The 19,979-nt window shown below is 43.9% G+C and overlaps 1 protein-coding gene across 2 annotated transcripts in view; it reads right to left on the bottom strand.

Annotated features, from left to right (window-relative positions):
• Positions 1-1,147: 1,147 nt before the first annotated feature.
• Positions 1,148-19,979, bottom strand: part of TMCC2 (transmembrane and coiled-coil domain family 2) — a 100,292-nt gene continuing 81,460 nt past the window's right edge. For both annotated transcript variants that reach the window (XM_075335685.1, XM_075335686.1), the window contains 4 exons: positions 19,616-19,879; positions 13,613-14,304; positions 7,200-7,335; positions 1,148-3,121 (listed from right to left, as the gene is read on the bottom strand). In XM_075335685.1, coding sequence (XP_075191800.1) covers positions 2,810-3,121; positions 7,200-7,335; positions 13,613-14,304; positions 19,616-19,879 — 1,404 coding nt within the window. In that variant the 3' untranslated portion in view covers positions 1,148-2,809. The remainder of the gene's footprint in view (positions 3,122-7,199; positions 7,336-13,612; positions 14,305-19,615; positions 19,880-19,979) is intronic.

Raw genomic sequence — 19,979 nt, 5'->3', positions numbered from 1 at the left:
ACCAAAGAATGGTCCTGAACGATTTGTAGCGATCAGCAACTTCACAGCAGGGGCCAGGTCGCTGATGTGTTTCACACACTGCAATGTCGCTGGGGAGGTCGCTATTGCGTCACAAAACCGGTGACGTTACAGCGATGTCGTTTGCGATGTTGCAGTGTGTAAAGCCACCTTAATAGTGTTTTGGGACATGACAGATTCTCTTTAAGGGAAAGGTAGATTGTCACAGGTGTGTCACAGTTGAGAGATAACCCTGTGGTGTCTGGCTGCAGAAAGTCCCTGCGTTTGGCTATACAAATTGCTCCTTGATATTTCATTCTTTATTCTCTGGTCTATATTGAGTTCCATGTATATTTAAGGTTAACTCTTTTCCTTTTAGGACCCTGTGGATATCTTGGCTGTTCAGCCGCAAATCCTCATCGCCACTCCCTGTGTCCATATATACCTGCATTTCCCCTTGGTTTGTTGCTGGTGATGGAATTCTACTCCTATACTATACAGATTTCAACCAGTCGTCTTGGAGTCACCTATGGAGACATGTTACTATATGTTGCTGTCCTTCTCCCAAAGTCATCCTGGAGATAAGTTTTCCTTTTGCATTCCCCTGTTTGTTCTTTAGGACTTCGTGGGGTTGACTAGTGCTCATCCTGTCTGGTCACTTCCTAGGGCCCATTTCATAGTCAGCCAGGGCCTAGGTGTCTTGCTTGGCGCATAGATGCGGAACCTATCTAGGGATGTCTGAGGAGCCAGAGGAAGGTTTTATCAGGGATCACCACGTTTCCCTTCCCAAGAGACAGGATTTCCTGTTTTACTTCCCTCTTTTTTTGCCCTTTGCTCAGTATTTCCCGATACCTAGTGTGACACAGATCGAGAGAGGTTGGATTTGCTGCACATACATGCATATAAATAGCAAAAGATAATCACTGTAATTGTCTGAACATGTAGTAATATCTTCAGATACTATGGATTTATCCATAGTACATCATTTTAAATCAAGAATATCTTATATAACCTCTGTGACTGATACAGTAGGTCATGATTTCACAATGTGGGACAGATGCATAAATCCCATTGTCTCGTTATTTGACATTTCTGCAAACTTACCATAGAATAACTCATTGGCACATGTTTGATTAAAACTCAGACACCATTTTTAAATGTGTAAATTTTATTTCACACAGAAGCAAGAGAATGTAACACAAACCTTGCCTTGTGATAGCACTGTTACATGAATCAGTAGAAGGGACAAGGAAAAGATGAACATTTTTTTTGTCCCAAATGTTACCAAAATGCACAAATAAAATGTCTCCATCTTGCTAGAGACAGTGAAATTCATGATATGTACACATAACTTAAAGGGGAAGACCTCTAAATATGTACATGTAATACTTTTGGTAAAAAATAGAATCTAGAACACGTGAAATAAAACAATTTTATACATTTGATGTGGAGTGTCTATGTTGTTTTGCAATTATTTGGCTATCTCAAAGTTTTACTCCCTTTTCCATTTGTGCATTTGTTAATGCATTACAGCAACCGCTAGAAAAAAAAAAAAATCAATAAACAACAAAACTTCACAAAATAAATCTCTAATATAGTCAAAAAAGGCTGCTCAAAAATGACCACGTATCTAGTCACAGTGGAATCAGCCGCTGTATGCTGAGCCGATGTTCTCCCTGTAGAGTCCCAGAAAACGTATAGCAACGCAGTCTATAACTTGACCCTTTCCACTGTGTATAGGATGTAAGTACACTTTGACCTGCAATAAATAAATAAATATACAATATTCTTTGACTCAGGGATAAATAAATACATGAAATGCAATTTAATCTATGGGCCTCCCCATAAATACTGTATTCTAAGAGTTATAGCCAGGCTACTAAATCATTAAGAGGACATAACCGGCTAGGTCAGCTGCTTTGTGTTTGCAGGGAGGCCGAGAAGGATGCAGAATAACACTACCCTAGTTATTGCCTTACAGTTAGAATACATCTGGAAATGAAATAAGTCTCCTCCTTCCTGTCTATATGTAAACAGTTTACTGATGATGTTTGTAATGCTGGTTATACAGCACCCACCCTCATGACGGTTCCTTTAAAATGAGGGAACCATAGAGGGGACAAAAAAGAAAGGATGGGTAACCATCACCACCCTTCCTCGCACTACCTAAAGTCTACATCCAGTATTGGTTATGGTATATAGTTACACCAATAAACCTATATAAACCTTCTGTGTCCAAGCTAAGGAAAGCTTACAACACATGGCTTTCCTACCAAGCATATCCATCCTTGCCTTCCCATGACACAATTGTCCTAACTTGTGTCGCCATCCATTGCGTTGTCTCAAGCTCCATAGATTTTTATGTAAAATAATAGAGCCTTGCACCGTTTGTGCTAATTCATTAGCCATCACATCTTCTACGTCGTAGTAATGCCACACTTGTTCTTCACATCTTGTACAGATGCATGTCTTGTCGCGTACATTCACCACTAGTACGCCGTGTCCATGCCGTGGCATATTTTTGCAACTGTTATTCCATGTTCTCCCGAGCTACATCATATACCTAAGCTCTTTTTCCAGTGACCCTTCCATTTTCATGTTGGGAGGTGTAAGTGGCGCATATCTGCCCAATGTAAAAAAAAATAATAAAAAAGCTCTATATAGGTATATCACTATATGCATAAACAGATCCATCCGGATAAATATGTGTATAGAAGGAGCTGGGCATCATCTTCTGCCAAGGTCAGTCTACATCTCAGATGTATAGAGAGGAGACATTGATGCAGGATTAATAGGTATAAAGGGTGAGGAATCAACTGGGCAGGAGAACATGTTCCAGACAGTAAGTAACACAGTCCCAGTGTCTCCACAACGTGAACAGGGAGAGTACGAAGAGGAGGGATGACAAAAGGCGAACACGGGTTTTAACCAGTGGAGTTATAAAACTGGCAGCTGTAGAAACAAAGACTAAGAGAACGGCCATGAGAGCTAGCAGAACGTTGATGAATTTTCCTAGCAAAGCCCGAGCATTGGCATTTTCCACACCCTCCAGCTGGACAACCTGTTGCTGCTGTTGCTGTAGCTCCAGTTTAGTGATGCGGGTGAGACAAGACTCCACGGCTTCCTGAAATTACAAAAAGAAAAGGCAATTTAAGGGAAGAGATCAAAAAAAGACAAAACAGACCCTTAACTATTCCAAAACCTATTTTAAAGAGGTCTCCTACAATTCACATATACTGAATTACTGACTGAATACAGGGAGACATGAATTCAATAGCTCAGACGTTAAACTCTCCCATCTAAGCCTTCACACTCATCTGTTCTTGTTGAAGGGAACCTGTCAGGTGTAATATGCACACAGAACCATGAGCAGTTCTGGGTGTATATTGCTAATCCCTGCCTTACCACCCCTGTACCTAGTAGCACACATAAAGAGATCTTTAGAAAAAGTATTTCTAAAGATCCTTTATGATATGCTAATGAGCATCCACAGAGGCATTCTAACATGCTATTCAATGCCCACTGCCCAGCATCACCATCAGCAGTGACGCACGTACCTGTGTCCGTTACACCATCTAAGAACACCAGGATTAAGGTCAGTGTGCATGATCAGAAGTCACCACACCTCCGGATCGATTAGTCACCAGATTTCATAACACAAACAGCAAACATTATTAGAATTTGGTTGCAGCTGCTTGGAGAATCGATATCACAATGGCTCTATATTCCTGATGATTAAATTCAGCAGTTTATAGTCCGCCTAAAGGCCGAATTCACTCAACCATATAACAAGTCGTCACTTTCATCCAGAATACTTGGTACGATCTTTCTCTCACTTGTCATCCCTATGCAATCCTTATGGGTCTTTAACTCAGCAGCTACAATTTACAAGATTACAGTTTTCTATGTTAAAGAATTGCAATGTATCCATAAAAAAAGCAGTGCTATACAGATTTTCTGTATGGGATCTATTCCTCCAGCCGCCCCATAGAATTGAATGGGTGAATCTGGCCCAACATAAGGAAGAAACTAGTACATGCTGTGATTTTTTTCACAAGCTGTGAACCTACCCAAAAAGTGTAACCAATCTCTGCCCATCACCCCAGCTTGACTGACAGCTGCAGCTTGTACTGAGCAGTGTGAAATCTAAGTAGCAGCAGAGAGGAGAGATACTGAGGACCTGTCAATCAGGCTCAGTAAGTGAAGACTGATCTTTTTTTTAAATTCTAAACACAATCAACCATTCTGACATGGATTATCAATGCAACAACAGCCTCACTAGGTTTAAGAGACCTATATAAAATACAGGTGAAATGTCAATAAATTAGATCATCAAAAAGTTAATTTATTTCAGTAATTCAATACAAAAAGGGAAATGTATATATTATATGGAGTCATTACACACAGAGTGATCTATTTCAAGTGTTTATTTCTGTTAATGTTGATGATTAGCCACAAAAGAAAATTTCTAAAGAAGCTGGCTGTTCACAGAGTGCTGTATCCAAGCATATTAATGGAAAGTGGAGTGGAAGGAGAAAGTGTGGTAGAAAAAAGTGCACAAGCAACTGGGATAACTGCAGCCTTAATAGGATTGTTAAGAAAAGGCCATTCAAAAATTTGGGGTAGATTCATAAGGAGTGGACTGCTGCTGGAGTCAGTGCTTCAGAGCCACCACACACAGATGTATCCAGGATATGAGTGTCAAGCCACTCATGACCAATAGACAACGCCAGAAGCATCTTACCTGGGCCAAGGAGAAAAAGAACTGGACTGTTGCTCAGTGGTCCAAGGTGTTGTTTTCAGCTGAAAGTAAATTTCGCATTTCATTTGGAAATCTAGGTCTCAGAGTCTGGAGGAAGAATGGAGTGGCCACAATCCAAGCTGCTTGCGGTCTAGTGTGACGTCTCCACAATCGGTGATGGTTTGGAGAGTCATGTCATCTGCTGGTGTAGGTCCACTGTGTTTTATGAAGACCAAAGTCAGCGCAGCCGTCTACCAGGACGTTTTAGAGCACTTCATGCTTTCCTATGCCAACAAGCTTTTTGGAGATGGAAATTTCACTTTCTAGCAGGACTTGGCACCTGTCACATTGCCAAATGTACCAATACCTGGTTTAATAACTACAGTATTACTATGCTTGATTGGCCAGCAACTCGCCTGACCTAAACCCCTTAGAGAATCTATGGGGTATTGCCAGGAGAAAGATGAGAGACACCAGACCCAGCAATGCAGACAAGCTGAAGGCTGTTGTCAAAGCAACCTGGGCTTCTATCAGGACACCTTATCAGTGCAACAGGCTGATCGTCTCCATGCCACGCCGCATTGATGCAGTAATTCCTGCAAAAAGAGCCCCAACTAAGTATTGAGGCATTTACTGTACAGACTTTTCAGTAGGCGCCAACATTTCTGAGTTTAAAATCATTTTTTCAGTTGATCTTATATTCTAATTTTGTGAGATAATGACTTTTGGGTTTTCATTGGCTGTAAGCCATAATCATCAACATTAACTGAAATAAACACTTGAAATAGATCACTGTGTGTAATGACTCTATATAATATATGCGTTTCCCTTTTTGTATTGAATAACTGAAATTAATTTTTTGAGGATATTCTAATTTATTGAGATGTACTTGTATGTGCTGTTTGTATTGGGAAACGGCTGACAGATCCACTTTATAGAAACATTTCCTAATACCTCGCCCTTTATGTTTTTAAGAATTTACAAGTAATAAATAAATCATTATTTCCACCAAGGTAGAAATTTCCTAAGATAGCTCTTACACTAACCACATACAGTCTGTGATATGACAGCCCTGATTGTTCCCCTTCAAATGTCTTACATAGACTTCTGGAGAACATATTGCATAACCAAACCTGAAAACATTTTCTGTCATCACATGATATTGCTAAAGTATCTGCAGGACTAGCCGGTGGCAGGTTCCTTATACGGTTATGGTCACACTGCTGATTGAGGCTTATCTGAGCTTGCACATGAGGGGCCTCTAACCAAAGGGGATCTCAGCAATCAAGATTCCATCTTCTTAATTTTATATATTTTTCAATTGTGATTTATTGTTCTCTCTTGGAATTGGGGTAGTATGCTGCTCTATAGCTACTGTGAACTTATGCCCCAGAAATATGCACGGCTTGGTTTCCGTACATCATATATGTCCAATCATTTTTTTATGCCTAAACCAGACATAATGATGCCAAATTTATGCACTACAGTGTCTTTTGATGTAGATCCATGATTATTGTGGATTGAAAAACTGATGTACCAGATGCATGTGAATGATGCCATAGAAATCTATGAGATCGGTTCCAGGATCAGTTTACTACTGAACCACACTGGATGTAACAAACTAAGGCTGCTTTCACACATCCGGTTTGAGCCGTGCGGCTCAATCTGGCTGTGAAACCTATGCAACGGATGCGGTGAAAACACCGCATCCTTTGCATACGTTTTTTACATGCGGCCCGTCCGGTTTTTGCCGCTTGCGGCATGCTACTGAGCATGCGCAGTGGACAAAACCACATGCGGCGGCCGGATGCGGTTTTTGCCGCATCGCGCCTCATCCGGCGTCCATAGGGATGCATTGAAAAATGCGCCGCATCGAATGGATGCGGCGCGATGCGGTTTATTTTGCCGGAGCAAAAAACGTTCCAGGGAACGTTCCATCCGACCGCCGCATCGGCTAAATCTGCCGCATGCGGCAAAAACCGGACAGATCGCAAGCCCATGCGGCACAATGCAGCGCCAATGCAAGTCAATGCTGGAAAAAACAAAACCGGCGGCAAAAAAAAACGGTTTTGTTTTTTCAGCAGAGCACCGGATTGTGCCGCACTGCTACAGCCGGATATGTGAAAGCAGCCTTAGTGGCCTGATACACGGAAACCAGCCCTAATGGTATAACTGTATATGCCTGGCAAAAATTTTTATGGTCTTATTTTTTTACTTTCGCATATAGCGCTAGCATATTCCATAGCCATGTGCCAGGCAGCATATATGAGCAGTATTGTATAGATTCTGCTGAACATATAACATGGGCTACCCAGTTGGTTGTCTAGATTGCCAGTAAGCACATTATATACAAGAAGTAAAAATCTCAGAGACAATCTGGTCTAAATATGGGGGGATCGTTTGGAAATGTTTCCCAAGCAGGTAATTTTTCCTTTAGTAACACAGGGTCCCATGTCTGTACCTGAATGTCCCTGGCCCGTTCATATGACTGATAGGCAACTTTCTCCTCCATGCTGGCCAGCTCCTGCTTAAGCAATGTCATTTCATTTTGATGAAGCTCTGTCAGGTCATTCAGCTGCTCTTCCAAACGTTCATACCTATATGGAATGAAAAACTGCTGATGAAAAAGGATCATTTCATGGTACCATTTACAGCCTCCCCTTTCACAATAGATATGCAAATAGGAGACGTCTTAAAAACGGAAATTAAGGTTATAGTAAAATATGGTGATGTATTCCCATTTTTGGTGAACCTTTTCACCCGTCTCTTCATGTAATCCCAGGCAGGCTCCATCATCATTAGATCAGGGCTCTGTGGTGGTCATGTTATTACTTCCAGGACTCCTTGTTCTTCTTTACACTGAAAATCGTTCTTAATGACATTGACTCTATTTGGGGTCATTGCCCTAGAATACATTTTGAGCCAATGATACATGCCCCTGATGATATTGCATGATAGAAAAATACCAGACTGCTCTTCTAAGCACTGAGGAGACCATTAATCCTGACCAAATCCACAACCTCATTTGTTCAAAAGCAGCCTCAAACTTGCAAACCTCCACCATGCGTTACTGCTGTCTGCAGACATTACCGCTCTCCAGCCTTTTGGTGAACAAAATGGCTTCTGCTACAACCAAATATGTCAAATTTTGACTTATCAGTCCAGAGCACCTGCTGTGATTTTTCTTCCCAAAGTTTTTTTATGTTTTTAAGCACAGTCTACTCATTTAGTCTTGTTTCCAAGAATTCTTCTGGGAAGACCACTTCTGGCAAGACCTTCCCAAATAGTAGATGGGTGTAGCTGAGTATTTAGACAGCACATTTTGAGTTAAAATCTCTCTCTGGGAGACGCCTAAGGGCGGCGTCACACGCTACGATATAATCGGGCGATATGTCGTCAGGGTCACGGATTCCGTGACGCACATCCGGCATCATTAGAGATATCGTAGCGTGTGACAGCTACGAACGACTGTGAACGGGCAAAAATACTCACCTTATCGTTGCTCGTTGACACGTCGTTCATTTTCATAAAGTCATACCTCCTGCGCGACGGTTGTTCGTCATTCCCGAGGCAGCACACATCGCTCCGTGTGACACCCCGGGAACAACGAACACAGCTTACCTGCGTTCCGCCGGCAATGAGGAAGGAGGGAGGTGGGAGGTGGGCAGGATGTTACTTCCCGCTCATCCCCGCCCCTCCGCTTCTATTGGGCGGCCGCTGTGTGACGTCGCTGTGACGCCGAACGTCCCTCCCCCTTCAGGAAGAGGATGTTCGCCGCCCACAGCGGGTCGTTTGGGAGGTAAGTCCGTGTGACGGGGGTAAACGACTTTGTGCGCTAAGGGCAACAAATTGCCTGTGACGCACAAACGACGGGAGCGGGTGCGATCGCACGATAAATCGGTGCGTGTAACGCCGCCCTTACTGATGCAGTATAACTAAACTGTGTCCTGTTGCTGAGCTCAGTCTTGCCATGCTTCACAACCTCACCTTTGTAAATGAGTTTGGCTGTTCCTCGCACAGTTTTATGCCTCCAACAAAGCTGTTTGTTTAATTTAATGATTGTTTTTCAAATCTACAATACTGTATGCCCATGCTATCTGTTCAGCCAGGTTTACATTGCTCTCCACACACACACACACACACACACACGAAAAGATCTGTCATAGTTTAGCTGACTGAAAGAAGCCAGTGGGAACCTGCCTCCTGGACTAGTCACCCCCTGTGTGGCTGCACTTTCAAATAAGTTTTTCCTTAAAACAGTGTAGTATTTAAGAGTAAAATATAAATGTTTGTAATGCAGGAGCTGTAATCTAAGGCTAAGTTCACATTTCCGTTGTTTTGTATTAGTCACATGCGTCGCTTGACGCATGTGACTGATGCGCTGTTCAACGCTGTACAACGGATGACAAAGAACAGAATTCTTTGTCGGATTCCGTTGTGTGCGGGGGGCGGAGTTCGGGGGGGAGGGGAGCCGAGCGGGGCCGTGGCACTGAGGACGTCAGTGCCGCAGGGACTGCAGGACAGGTGAGTGTGTGTGTGTGTGTGTGTGTGTGTGTGTGTATACACACATGCTGAATGCGGGAGGGGGCGGAGCCGAGCGGGGGGCGGGGCCAGGCGCTGAGTTTGTCAGTGAAAGTGCTGCGGTCTGCATGGCTGGGGACAGGTGAGTGTATGTGTGAGTGAGTGAGTGTGTGTATGTGCATGTATGTATGTATGTATGTATGTATGTGTGTGCACATGCAAAGTGCGGGAGGGGGCGGAGCCGAGCGGGGGGCGGGGCCAGGCGCTGAGGATGTCAGTAGAAGTGCTGCGGTCTACATGGCTGGGGACAGGTGAGTGTATGTGTGAGTGAGTGTGTGTATGTGCATGTATGTATGTATGTATGTGTGTGTGTGCACATGCAAAGTGCGGGAGGGAGCGGAGCCGAGCGGGGGGCGGGGCCAGACGAGGGTATCAGTGGCAGTGCTTATCTGCATGGCTGGGGACAGGTGTGTGTGTGTGTGTGTGTACATACATGTGCGGAGTGCGGGAGGGGGCGGGGCCGAGCGGGGAAGTGTCGGCCTCCCTGCACACGTAACCAGCCTAAATATTGGGTAACAGCAAAGCACCCGATGTTTACCTTGGTTACCCGATATTTACCTTGGTTACGGGCCTACACCGCTTAGCGCTGGCTCCTTGCACCGTAACCAGGGTAAATATCGGGTAACCAATCAAAGCTGGTGACGTGTGCAGGGAGCCAGAGAGCATGCGCAGCGAAATCCGACGGATCTCGCTGCTCAAAAAACGTTACATGCTGCGTTCCCCCCGCCCGGCGGTCAGTCGTTCCACGACTATATATATATATATATAAAGAGAAATTCTATTTGTTCTCAGCCTTCCTGATTCAATACTTTATAGGTCCACCTTTTGCTGCTACGGTATTACTGCTGCATGTCTTTTGGGGTATGTCTCTACCAGCTTTGCACATCTAGGGGCTGAAATTTTTGTCCATTCTTCTCTGAAAAATAGCACTAACTCAGTTAGATTGGACAGAGAACATCTGGGAACAGCAATTTTCAAGTCTTGCACAGATTCTCAATGGGAATTAGATCTTTACTTTGACTGGGTCAAACAAACACATGAATAAGCTTTGATCTAAAATATCCATTGTAGCTCTGGTAGAATGTTTAAGGTGATTGTTCTGCTGGAAAGTGAACCTACACCTCCTCGATTGTCCTGTATTTAGCTCCATCTATGTTCCCTTCAGCTCCGACTAGCTTCCCTGTTCCTGCAGAAAAAAAGCATCCAATAACTTGTTGCTGCCACCACTATACTTGACGGTAGGGATGAGGTTTTCAGGGTGATGTGCAATGTTAGTTTTCCACTACACATGTTTTGCATTAACCCAAAAAGTTATACTTTGGTCTCATCTGAGCAGAGCACCTTCTTCCACATGCATGTAGGGGATACAGCTAGCATGTGGATAAAGCTGCTCTGGTATGTCCAAAAGTATGACTGGTACTATTAATTATACAATAACTAGAAAATAAGACATGGACTACACATCCTTCTTCCACATGCTAGCTGTGTCCCCTACATGGCATGTTGAAGACGGTGCTCTAGTCAGATGAGAAGGATTTTTTGGACTAAATGCAAAATGCTAATCTAACACTGCACATACCCTGAAAACACCATCACCACTGTCAAAGAGAGTGGTGACAGTATCATGCTGTGGAGAGGCTTTTCTTCAGCAGGGACAGGGAAGCTGGTCAGAGTTGATGGGAAGATGGATGGCGCTAAATACATAAAAATCCTGCGAGAAAATCTGTTAGAGGCTGCAAAGTTCTTGAGACTGTGGCGTATGTTAAGCTTCCAGCAGGATAACAACCCTAAACATACTGCCAGAACTACAATGGATGGTTTAGTTCAAGCATATTCATGTGTTTGAATAGCCCAGTCACAGGCCAGATTTAATCTGTGGCAAGATTTGAAAATTATTGTTCCCAGACGCTCCATCCACTCTCACTAAGCTATTGTGCAAAGAACAATTGTCAAAAATGTCAGCCTCTAGGTATGCAAAGCTGGTAGAGCCATACACCAAAAGACTTACAGCAGTAATTGCAGCGAATGGTGATCCTAAAAAGTATTGATTCAGGGGGCTGAATATAAATGCATGTCATAATTTTCAGATTTATATTTTTTAAAACATTTAGAAAAATTATGTATAATTTCCTTTACACTGCCTACATACTTGCTACTTTGTGTTAGTATATTACATAAAATCCCAATAAAATACATTTAAGTTTGTGGGTGTCACGTGAAAAAACGTGGAAAAGTGTCATAGTCGTCTCTCTGTTGTAGACACTAATGAGAGGTTCGGGGTCAGAGTCTCTTTGCCTTGAGACTCTGCACATTAAATGTATTCTTTCTTTTGGGTACAAGAGGGTTAATGTCAGTATTCCTTGCCAGCAAGCACTCTCATTACCTTCCCAAGTTTTTTCCCGTTTGGACCACTCCCAGTCCCTATATATACCTTTTGCTCCCAGTAGAGGGTGCCAGTTATTCTTACTCATTTGGATACTTGGCCAGGAGGTGGAAGGAGCTGGTGGAGCCCACTCTGCAAGTTGCTGGGTAGGCTGCAGTCCTGTTGCTGGCTGCAGCTGTCTGTTTTTCCCCTGCCTCTCCTTCCTTCCCTTGGTGTTTAATTAGTGCAGCGGTGGGGCTAGCGTCCCTCTCTGCCCGCTCACTAGCCGGGGCTATTACAGGGTCTTTCAGGGTCTCAGGTATTCTGTTCAGTGACAGGTGCAGAACCTGTATAGGGAGTGGCTAGGAGTGTAGGGAACAGCTGCAGGTGAGTGAAGGAGGTGTCCCAACTTTACCCTCACTAGCGCTAGGGTCCCCCATTGTTAAAGTGTACACTTTGTTATGTCATGTATTGCATTGTGAGCTATTTTCCCCAGTCACTCACGTGACAATAAGTTCATGGAGGTATGAATACTGCATATGACTTCAGTGGGTAGTTCTACTCAGTGATTGACAACTCTCTACATGCACACTCATACAGGAAAGTCAATTACTGAATAAGACCACCCTCTGGACTAATATCCATACAAATACAAGGATTTTAATGAACAAGTTATGCATATTCTACTGAAAAGTTTCCCACAAAGTCTTACCAGCGCTATAACATCCTGCCTGCTGATCATGTACCATTTTCAACATGACAGGTTGCCTTTCATATACAGCATCTTATACCTGTTAGAGCCCCATATCTCTTGCATAGACAAAGAACTAAAGCCTGCTTTACACGCTGCAATGTATCTTACAATGTGTCGGCAGGGTCATGTCGTAAGTGACGCACATCCGGCATTGTAAGTTACATTGCAGTGTGTGACAGGTACGTGCGATTGCGATTGAACGTTCATCGCATACACATCGTACCTGTCTCTAGAATTGCACGTCAGATTGTTCATCGTACCCGAGTAGCGCACATCGCAGTGTGTGACACCCCGGGAACGATGAACAGATCTTACCTGCGTCCTGCGGCTTCTGGCCCCCAATGCAGAAGGAAGGAGGTGGGCGGGATGTTTACGTCCCGCACAGCTCCGCCCCTCCGCTTCTATTGGCCGCTGCCGCGTGACATCGATGTGACACCGAACGTCCCTCCCACTCCAGGAAGTGGACGTTCGCAGCCCACATCGAGGTCATATGGAAGGTAAGTATGTGTGACGGGGGTTAATCGTTTGTGCGGCACGTTCAACAAAATTGAACGTGCCACACATACGTTGGGGGCGTTGCAAATCGCATACGATATTGTATGCAAAATTGCAACATGTAAAGCAGGCTTTAGTGCTGAATTCTATCATTTCACTGTATGTGCATGCAGGGGATCAAGAGCTTAGAATCAGATACAGAGAGATCCAACCTTTAAGATATTTTAAGAAATCAGCAGTGGTAAAAGGATCAAAAAATGACAAGTTGTGCAATAGTGTTGAATCCCTTTAACCTGTTTACAATGGAAAAATCAACTTTCCTTATAACTATGTAAAGCAATCTAAGCTCAAATTTCTCTCTCCAGCGCAGTTTCAATGTATACACTAGTGCAAAGATTGTGGTCTTGAAAATGAACACGGGGAGAGAGAAGCAACCCTTTCCAACTATTAGAGATGGAGAACTAATCAGAGATTATAGACACTAGGCTTAGAAAAAGATCTGCTTGAGGATTAAAAACTAAGAACTGAAGATGTTTATAACGTGACAGATACATTAGTATATGCTCATTTCTGTACATTAATTATAGAATATTCTAAAACATTGTTTTCTAGATAATATGAACTTTTCTTATCAATAATAGCAATGACATCATTTTGTGCCTTCATCCAAGGTAGCACTAACCTGTAGCGTTCTTCTTGAAGACATTGCGTCATGTAGCTGTAATCTCTCTGTAGCTGTGATTTCAAGTCTTCCATTGAATCTTCAAGGTGGCTCTGTCCTTCCTTGATTTCACATAATTCCTCGAGAATAGCATCAAAACCTCCATGGTGACTGTGATGATGACCATCCAGAGTGTTAGACCTTGGGCTACCGGGTCCTGCAGGTCCAGCCCCAGAGTTACTTCCTGCACCAGCTGACCCAGAAGTAGCACTAGAGCATTCATCATCACTCCCATATTTGGGGCTTGGTGCCAAGGTTGCACTGCCACTTAGTGCCCTTGAGCCCCCCTGTCCCTCCCCCTCTTCTTCCATACCATCTTTTAAATGTGAGATATTGTCAGCACTACCAAATTTATTTCGTATAAGACTTGCAAACTCTCTAGGTTTTGACACTACAGCAGTATGGGTGGCCTGAGATAGTCCAGAAAGGCCTCCCTTGACGCCTTCCACTACACCTCCACCGAAGCCGCTGATGCCCGCTCGCACATTTGCACCCACATCTTTTAGCCCTTGCTGCATGTCCCTCAAGACATCTTTTGGCTGTCGTGATATGCCATTTTGTTCAATCTCCTTCAGTTTCTTGTGATAATGTTCTAACTTCTTGTGCAACTGAGCAATCGTCTGTGCAGATTTCTGATTCTTCTTCTCAAAAACCTAAGGTGAAATAAGACAAAGTAAAGAAAATGTGAACCCTTATTAACACAATAAACACCAGAGTTTACAAAGTGGTTGAACTGTTCAAAAAACCCCAAACTTTACATTCTTCCATCATCAGTGTCACAGTTACATACTGGTTGTGAATGGTATTGTCGCTCAGCTCCGGTAAAGTGTATGGAACTGCACTGCAGTATCACTCGCATACAGGGAACAGATCTGGCACTATTTCTAGAAGATAGTCGCCATCATTTTCAAATCTAGGACAACTCTGAAGTGAATCAAGTTTATGGGATATATCAATGATCCAATGGAGTTCAATGAACATGCCACAAAAGGCAGGTCTAACTTTGCACATCAAATTGTCCAATTACTTAATATATTGTTAATAAAATATCGTGTATGTATGGAGAGACCTTCCGATCAACTGCAATAGCTCTGGACAGAGCCGGCTGTGGGCAAGGCTGGACTAGTCTTGTCTCCATCTAGGAACCACAGCTGGCTCTTCAAAGTATTTAGGCAGCATAAATCGCCTGACAAGTTCCCTTTATAAAGTGTCCCCAAAGGTATCCACAATACTTTCGTCAGAAATGCATGCATTTTGGGCTAAAAAGAAATTTCCACCATTTGGCTTTTATAGTCGCTTGGTTGACCCTCAAATTGCTGGCTGCAGAATGGATTAAAAGGAACCTGTCACCAGTTTTTGGGACTATAAGCTGCGGCCACCACAAGTGGGCTCTTATATAACGCATTCTAACATGCTGTATATAAGAGCCCAGGCAACTGTGTAGAACGTAAAAATCACTATATAATACTCACCTGGAAGGTTGCTACAGTCCACAACAGTCGGATGGGTGGCACCCTTCTCCGGGACTCAGCGCCTCCCCTTCGGCCGTCTTGGTCTTCCTTATTTTGAAGCCGCGGTCTACGTCATACACACACGCCGACAATGCTCTGCGCAGGCGCACTACAATACTTTGATCTGCCCTGCTGAGAGTAGATCAAAGTGCGCCTGTGCAGGATCTCAATGCCGGTGCGTGTGTATGACGTAGGTCCAGTGGTTGTGGCCGCAGCTAATAGGCCCAAAAACTGGTGACAGGTTCCCTTTAAAATGAATTTGTCATTTCAGATACCTTTTCTGAATAACACTATTTCTGGGCGTTATATGACTTACAGCCTCCAATTTTCACCAACCTTCCCATTTGCAGGCTCTCTCTCTAACTTTCAATCGACTCTGTGCTGGTGAGTGGAGGCTAGCTGCTATGAAATCTCCTACACGCAGTACAGCACACAGAGAAGGACTCCTGTTCTAATTTCCCTATGTAGCAGACAGACAAAAGCACTAGCAGAATGGAAAATAATTATACAACAAGGCTAGGCAGTGTACCTGGGAAAAAGGTTCTGGGAAAATATACGGTAAATCTTTAGCTAAAAAGCTGCTGCTCAATCTGTGATCATACCTCCCTGCCTGTGTATCACACCACTTCTCACCACTCCACAGGGTATAATAGCAGCTGTAACCTGACACCTCACTGTATTGCCAAGCCATCAAATTTTGACCAAAACAAATTTTAGCTGTTTTTCAGAGTGGATTGTGAGTTCGGGTGGCACGGGGAAAGCAGTAAGTTCTGGGCCACACGGGGCACTACTGCGAAGCTCGCATGACACTCGACTCGTGCTGGCAGCACAGCAGGAGTTGAGTGTGATGCTAGTATCCCTGTGTCTGCAGTCCGACTGTGCGATCGCACCTAAGCTGCGGGGGGCGGCCCGGCACTGCGGAGGGGCGGGCCGACACGGATTAGGGGAGGGAGGGATTTATCTCCCTCTCTCCTCCGTAGCCGGCTATTGCCATTCTCGCTCTGCACGCGCGGTACACCGGTGTACCACAAGTGCAGTGCGATTTTTCTCTCGCCCCATTCACTTGAATGGGTGCGAGAGACAAGAGTCTCGCATTACAGTTGCAGCATGCTGCGATTGTTTTCTCGGTCCGATAAGGGCTGAGAAAATAATCGCTCATATGAGTTGACACACAGGCTAGAATTGGTCCGAGTGGAATGAGATGTTTTATCACACTCCACTCGCACAGATTTTCTCGCCGTGTGGCTTAAGCTGGTGTCACACACAGCGACAAGGACGTCGCTGCTACGTCACCATTTTCTGTGACGTTGCAGCGACGTCCCGTCGCTGTCGCTGTGTGTGACATCCAGCAACGACCAGGCCCCTGCTGTGAGGTCGCCGGTCGTTGCTGAATGTCCAGCTTCATTTTTTGGTCGTCACTCTCCCGCTGTGACACACAAATCGCTGTGTGTGACAGCGAGAGAGCGACGAAATGAAGCGAGCAGGAGCCGGCACTGGCAGCTGCGGTAAGCTGTAACCAGCGTAAACATCGGGTAACCAAGGGAAGACCTTTCCCTGGTTACCCGATATTTACCTTCATTACCAGCCTCCGCTCTTGCTGCCAGCGCCGGCTCCTGCTCTGGGCACATGTGGCTGCAGTACGCATCGGGTAATTAACCCGATGTATACTGTAGCAAGGAGAGCAAGGAGCCAGCGCTAAGCAGTGTGCGCGGCTCCCTGCTCTCTGCACTGTGACATGTAGCTGCAGCACACATCGGGTTAATTAACCCGATGTGTACTGTACCTAGGAGAGCAAGGAGCCAGCGCTAAGCGCGGCTCCCTGCTCTCTGCACATGTAGCACAGCGACGTTATGATCGCTGCTTCTGCTGTGTTTGACAGCTAAGCAGCGATCATAACAGCGACTTACAAGGTCGCTGTTACGTCACCGAAAATGGTGACGTAACAGCGACGTCGTTGTCGCTGTCGCTTAGTGTGAACCCAGCTTTAGGCCTTATGGCTTAAAGCGGATAAAGATACAGATTTCTCTAATAAGATAAATTACAAAGTTTCTTATGTTCATTTGTTTGTGAAAGAACACTGACCATTTAACTGACAATGACCTTGATCTGAAAGGGAGATTGTAACGGTTTTATCAGTGTTTTTCTAAACTCCTCTGTGCTGATTAATGACCATAGACCACATCGGAATAATTGAGCTTACAGTCATGGCTGAAATATGTTGGCACCCTTGATATTGTTCTAGAAAGTGAAATATTTCTCCCAGAAAATTGTTAAAATTACTCATTTTGTTATACACACGTTTATTTCCTTTGTGTGTCTTGGAGCAACACAAAATAAAAAAAAAGAGAAAAAAGGCAAATTGGCCATAATTTCACATAAAACTCCAAAAATGAGCAGGACAAAACTGTTGGCACCCTCAACTTAATATTTGGTTGCACACCCTTTGGAATAAATAACTACAATCAAGTGCTTGCTATAATTTTGGACCACTCTTTATTTGTAAACTGCTCCAGGTCTCTCATATTTTAAGGGTGCCTTCTTCCAACAGCAATTTTAAGATCTCTCCTGTCACAAGGACGTTTTTACAAATATCGCAGTCATGGCGGCATCAGAATCTGTGGAGACTATAGATTCTGAAACTCTGCCTGCTAACTTCTGTGATGTCTGAGATCAACACAGGCTGAATCGGGCGTCAACCCACAGACTTGTAGTTCATAGCCAGGCTAGCAAGAGTTAATCTTTGCTGAGCTGCTTGTTAATCTCCTTTGATCACATGCTGTGGGGAAACCAGTCACTTCACTCCTACTGGACCAGGACACACTGAAGATATTGAGTCGACCATTAATCCATTAATGCCTCTGTACACTAACGTATTCTAGAGTTAAATATGTGACCTTCTATCCAAAATCTAAGTTTGGCCACAACTAGGTCATGTAACAAGACAAAGGTCCCACACCAGCAAAGCTACATAGGAACAACTGAAAAAAAGTAATCAAGATGCTTTAATGGCCCAGTCAAAGTCCACAAGTCAACCCAAATGAAATTCTGTGGTGGGATCTTAAAGGGTTTGTCAGAGACTATTTCAGTTTTTTACTTTGGCCCTAAGAACTAATAGTCAGGTAGTTGCTAACTATGACATTTCTTCCAGCACAGAGCGATCACAAACTGCTCCTGCTGGCGATCCTGTGGCTTGTCTTGACGTCACGTTGACAGAGCAGCAGCTTCTCTTTCACTCTGCTGTTGATGGGGCGATATTGCCGACACCTCTAGATAGACGGATGCAGCATAACGTCGGCAGTTCCATTTGTCAAAATAGGAGCTGAGAAAAGCAAGAGCTGCACAGTTGACATGAAGCAGCAGAATCGCCGGCAGGTGACTGCTGTGAGCTGGCGACAGGTAGAACAGGGAGGTGGTTAGTAACTCGCTGTCTGTTAGTTCTTAAGCCCATAATTAAAACATAAAATTGAACCAGATGACCCCTTTAAGAGACCTATGCATAAACAAATGGCCACCCATTTCAATTAATTAAAGGGAATCAGTCAGCAGGTTTTTGCTATTTAATCTGTGAGCAGCATCATGTAAAGACCGAGACCCTGATTCCAGTGATATGATACTTGCTGCAAATTTAATACAATCAGTTTAATTAGCACAAGATTGTCTAGAGGTGACACATCATTAGAATCAGGGTCTCTGCCTCCACATCATGATGCTTAAATAGCAAAAACCTGGTGATAGCTTCCCTTTAAGCAAAGTTATAAAGAAGAGCGGAAAAAAAACTCTTCCAGAATGATGTAATAGGCTGATAAAGTAATCGAAAATGATTACTTCAGCATTTTGGACTATTTTTTGTTCATAAAGACACAATGTAATTTGACATGTGTTGTTGTTCACCTGAGGATGTATTTACTGACTTTAATACGATATAAGGACCAGATATTTTTATTACATACTAATATATAAACCCACACAATTCACAGAGGGTGTACAGTAGGTTTTCTCACGTCTATATTTATCTCCTATTGCCACACCAAGTATATTTTTGTAAGAATAACCAAAGCAATTCTCTTAGTATATCTAGTTTAGGCTGTGCTCCCACACGTGTATGTTCTCTCATGCGAGAGAATCGGATCGGCTTTGTTAATCAGTTTGATTCGTGTGTCAGCCTCATGTGATTTGATTCTCTCTGAGGACAGAATTGTATCACAGGTGAGGAGATGATGGAGACCAAAATCTCTCCATTCTATGAGTCTGCGGAAATCCATGGCTGTCATCAGAGTTCAGCCCGAGTTGAGCTGCCATGCGCAGCATGCTGCAATTTTGTTTCTCTTGCCGAATCCGCATGAGAAAAGGAAATGCTAATCGTCACTGCCCGCTAAACCACCGCATACCACTCATCCATTTTATATAATCGTGTGACCGCAGCCTCAGACAAATAATTTTGAAGAAGGCATACCTGTTTGATGCGGGCAGCTTGTTGTCGGTCTGCGTTATTAGCCAACTTTAGATACTCAGCAACGTTGTCATCTCGTGCCTCCTGCTCGATCTTAATCTGTTCGGTTATCTTGAGGATCTTTTGATGTAAATGGTCCATTGCGGCTTTGGTGCGCTGTGGATCTGGAGCCCCTTCAGGGACTTCCAGGCTGATGTTTCCTTCTGAACCTCCATGAAGTGCACTTGGGGGGAGACTCAGGCTGCTCAAATCCCCCTTATCTGGCTGCTGAAGATTCACAAGAAGACAGAAATCATAATGTGAATGGAATGAGCACAAACCAAACTTGACAGTAACACTACAATAAAGTCAGAAATGAGCATATAAT

The sequence above is a fragment of the Anomaloglossus baeobatrachus genome, chromosome 2 (assembly GCF_048569485.1).
Source record: "Anomaloglossus baeobatrachus isolate aAnoBae1 chromosome 2, aAnoBae1.hap1, whole genome shotgun sequence".
Classification (NCBI taxonomy): Eukaryota; Metazoa; Chordata; class Amphibia; order Anura; family Aromobatidae; genus Anomaloglossus; species Anomaloglossus baeobatrachus.
This window is presented reverse-complemented; position numbering and strand designations above follow the sequence as displayed.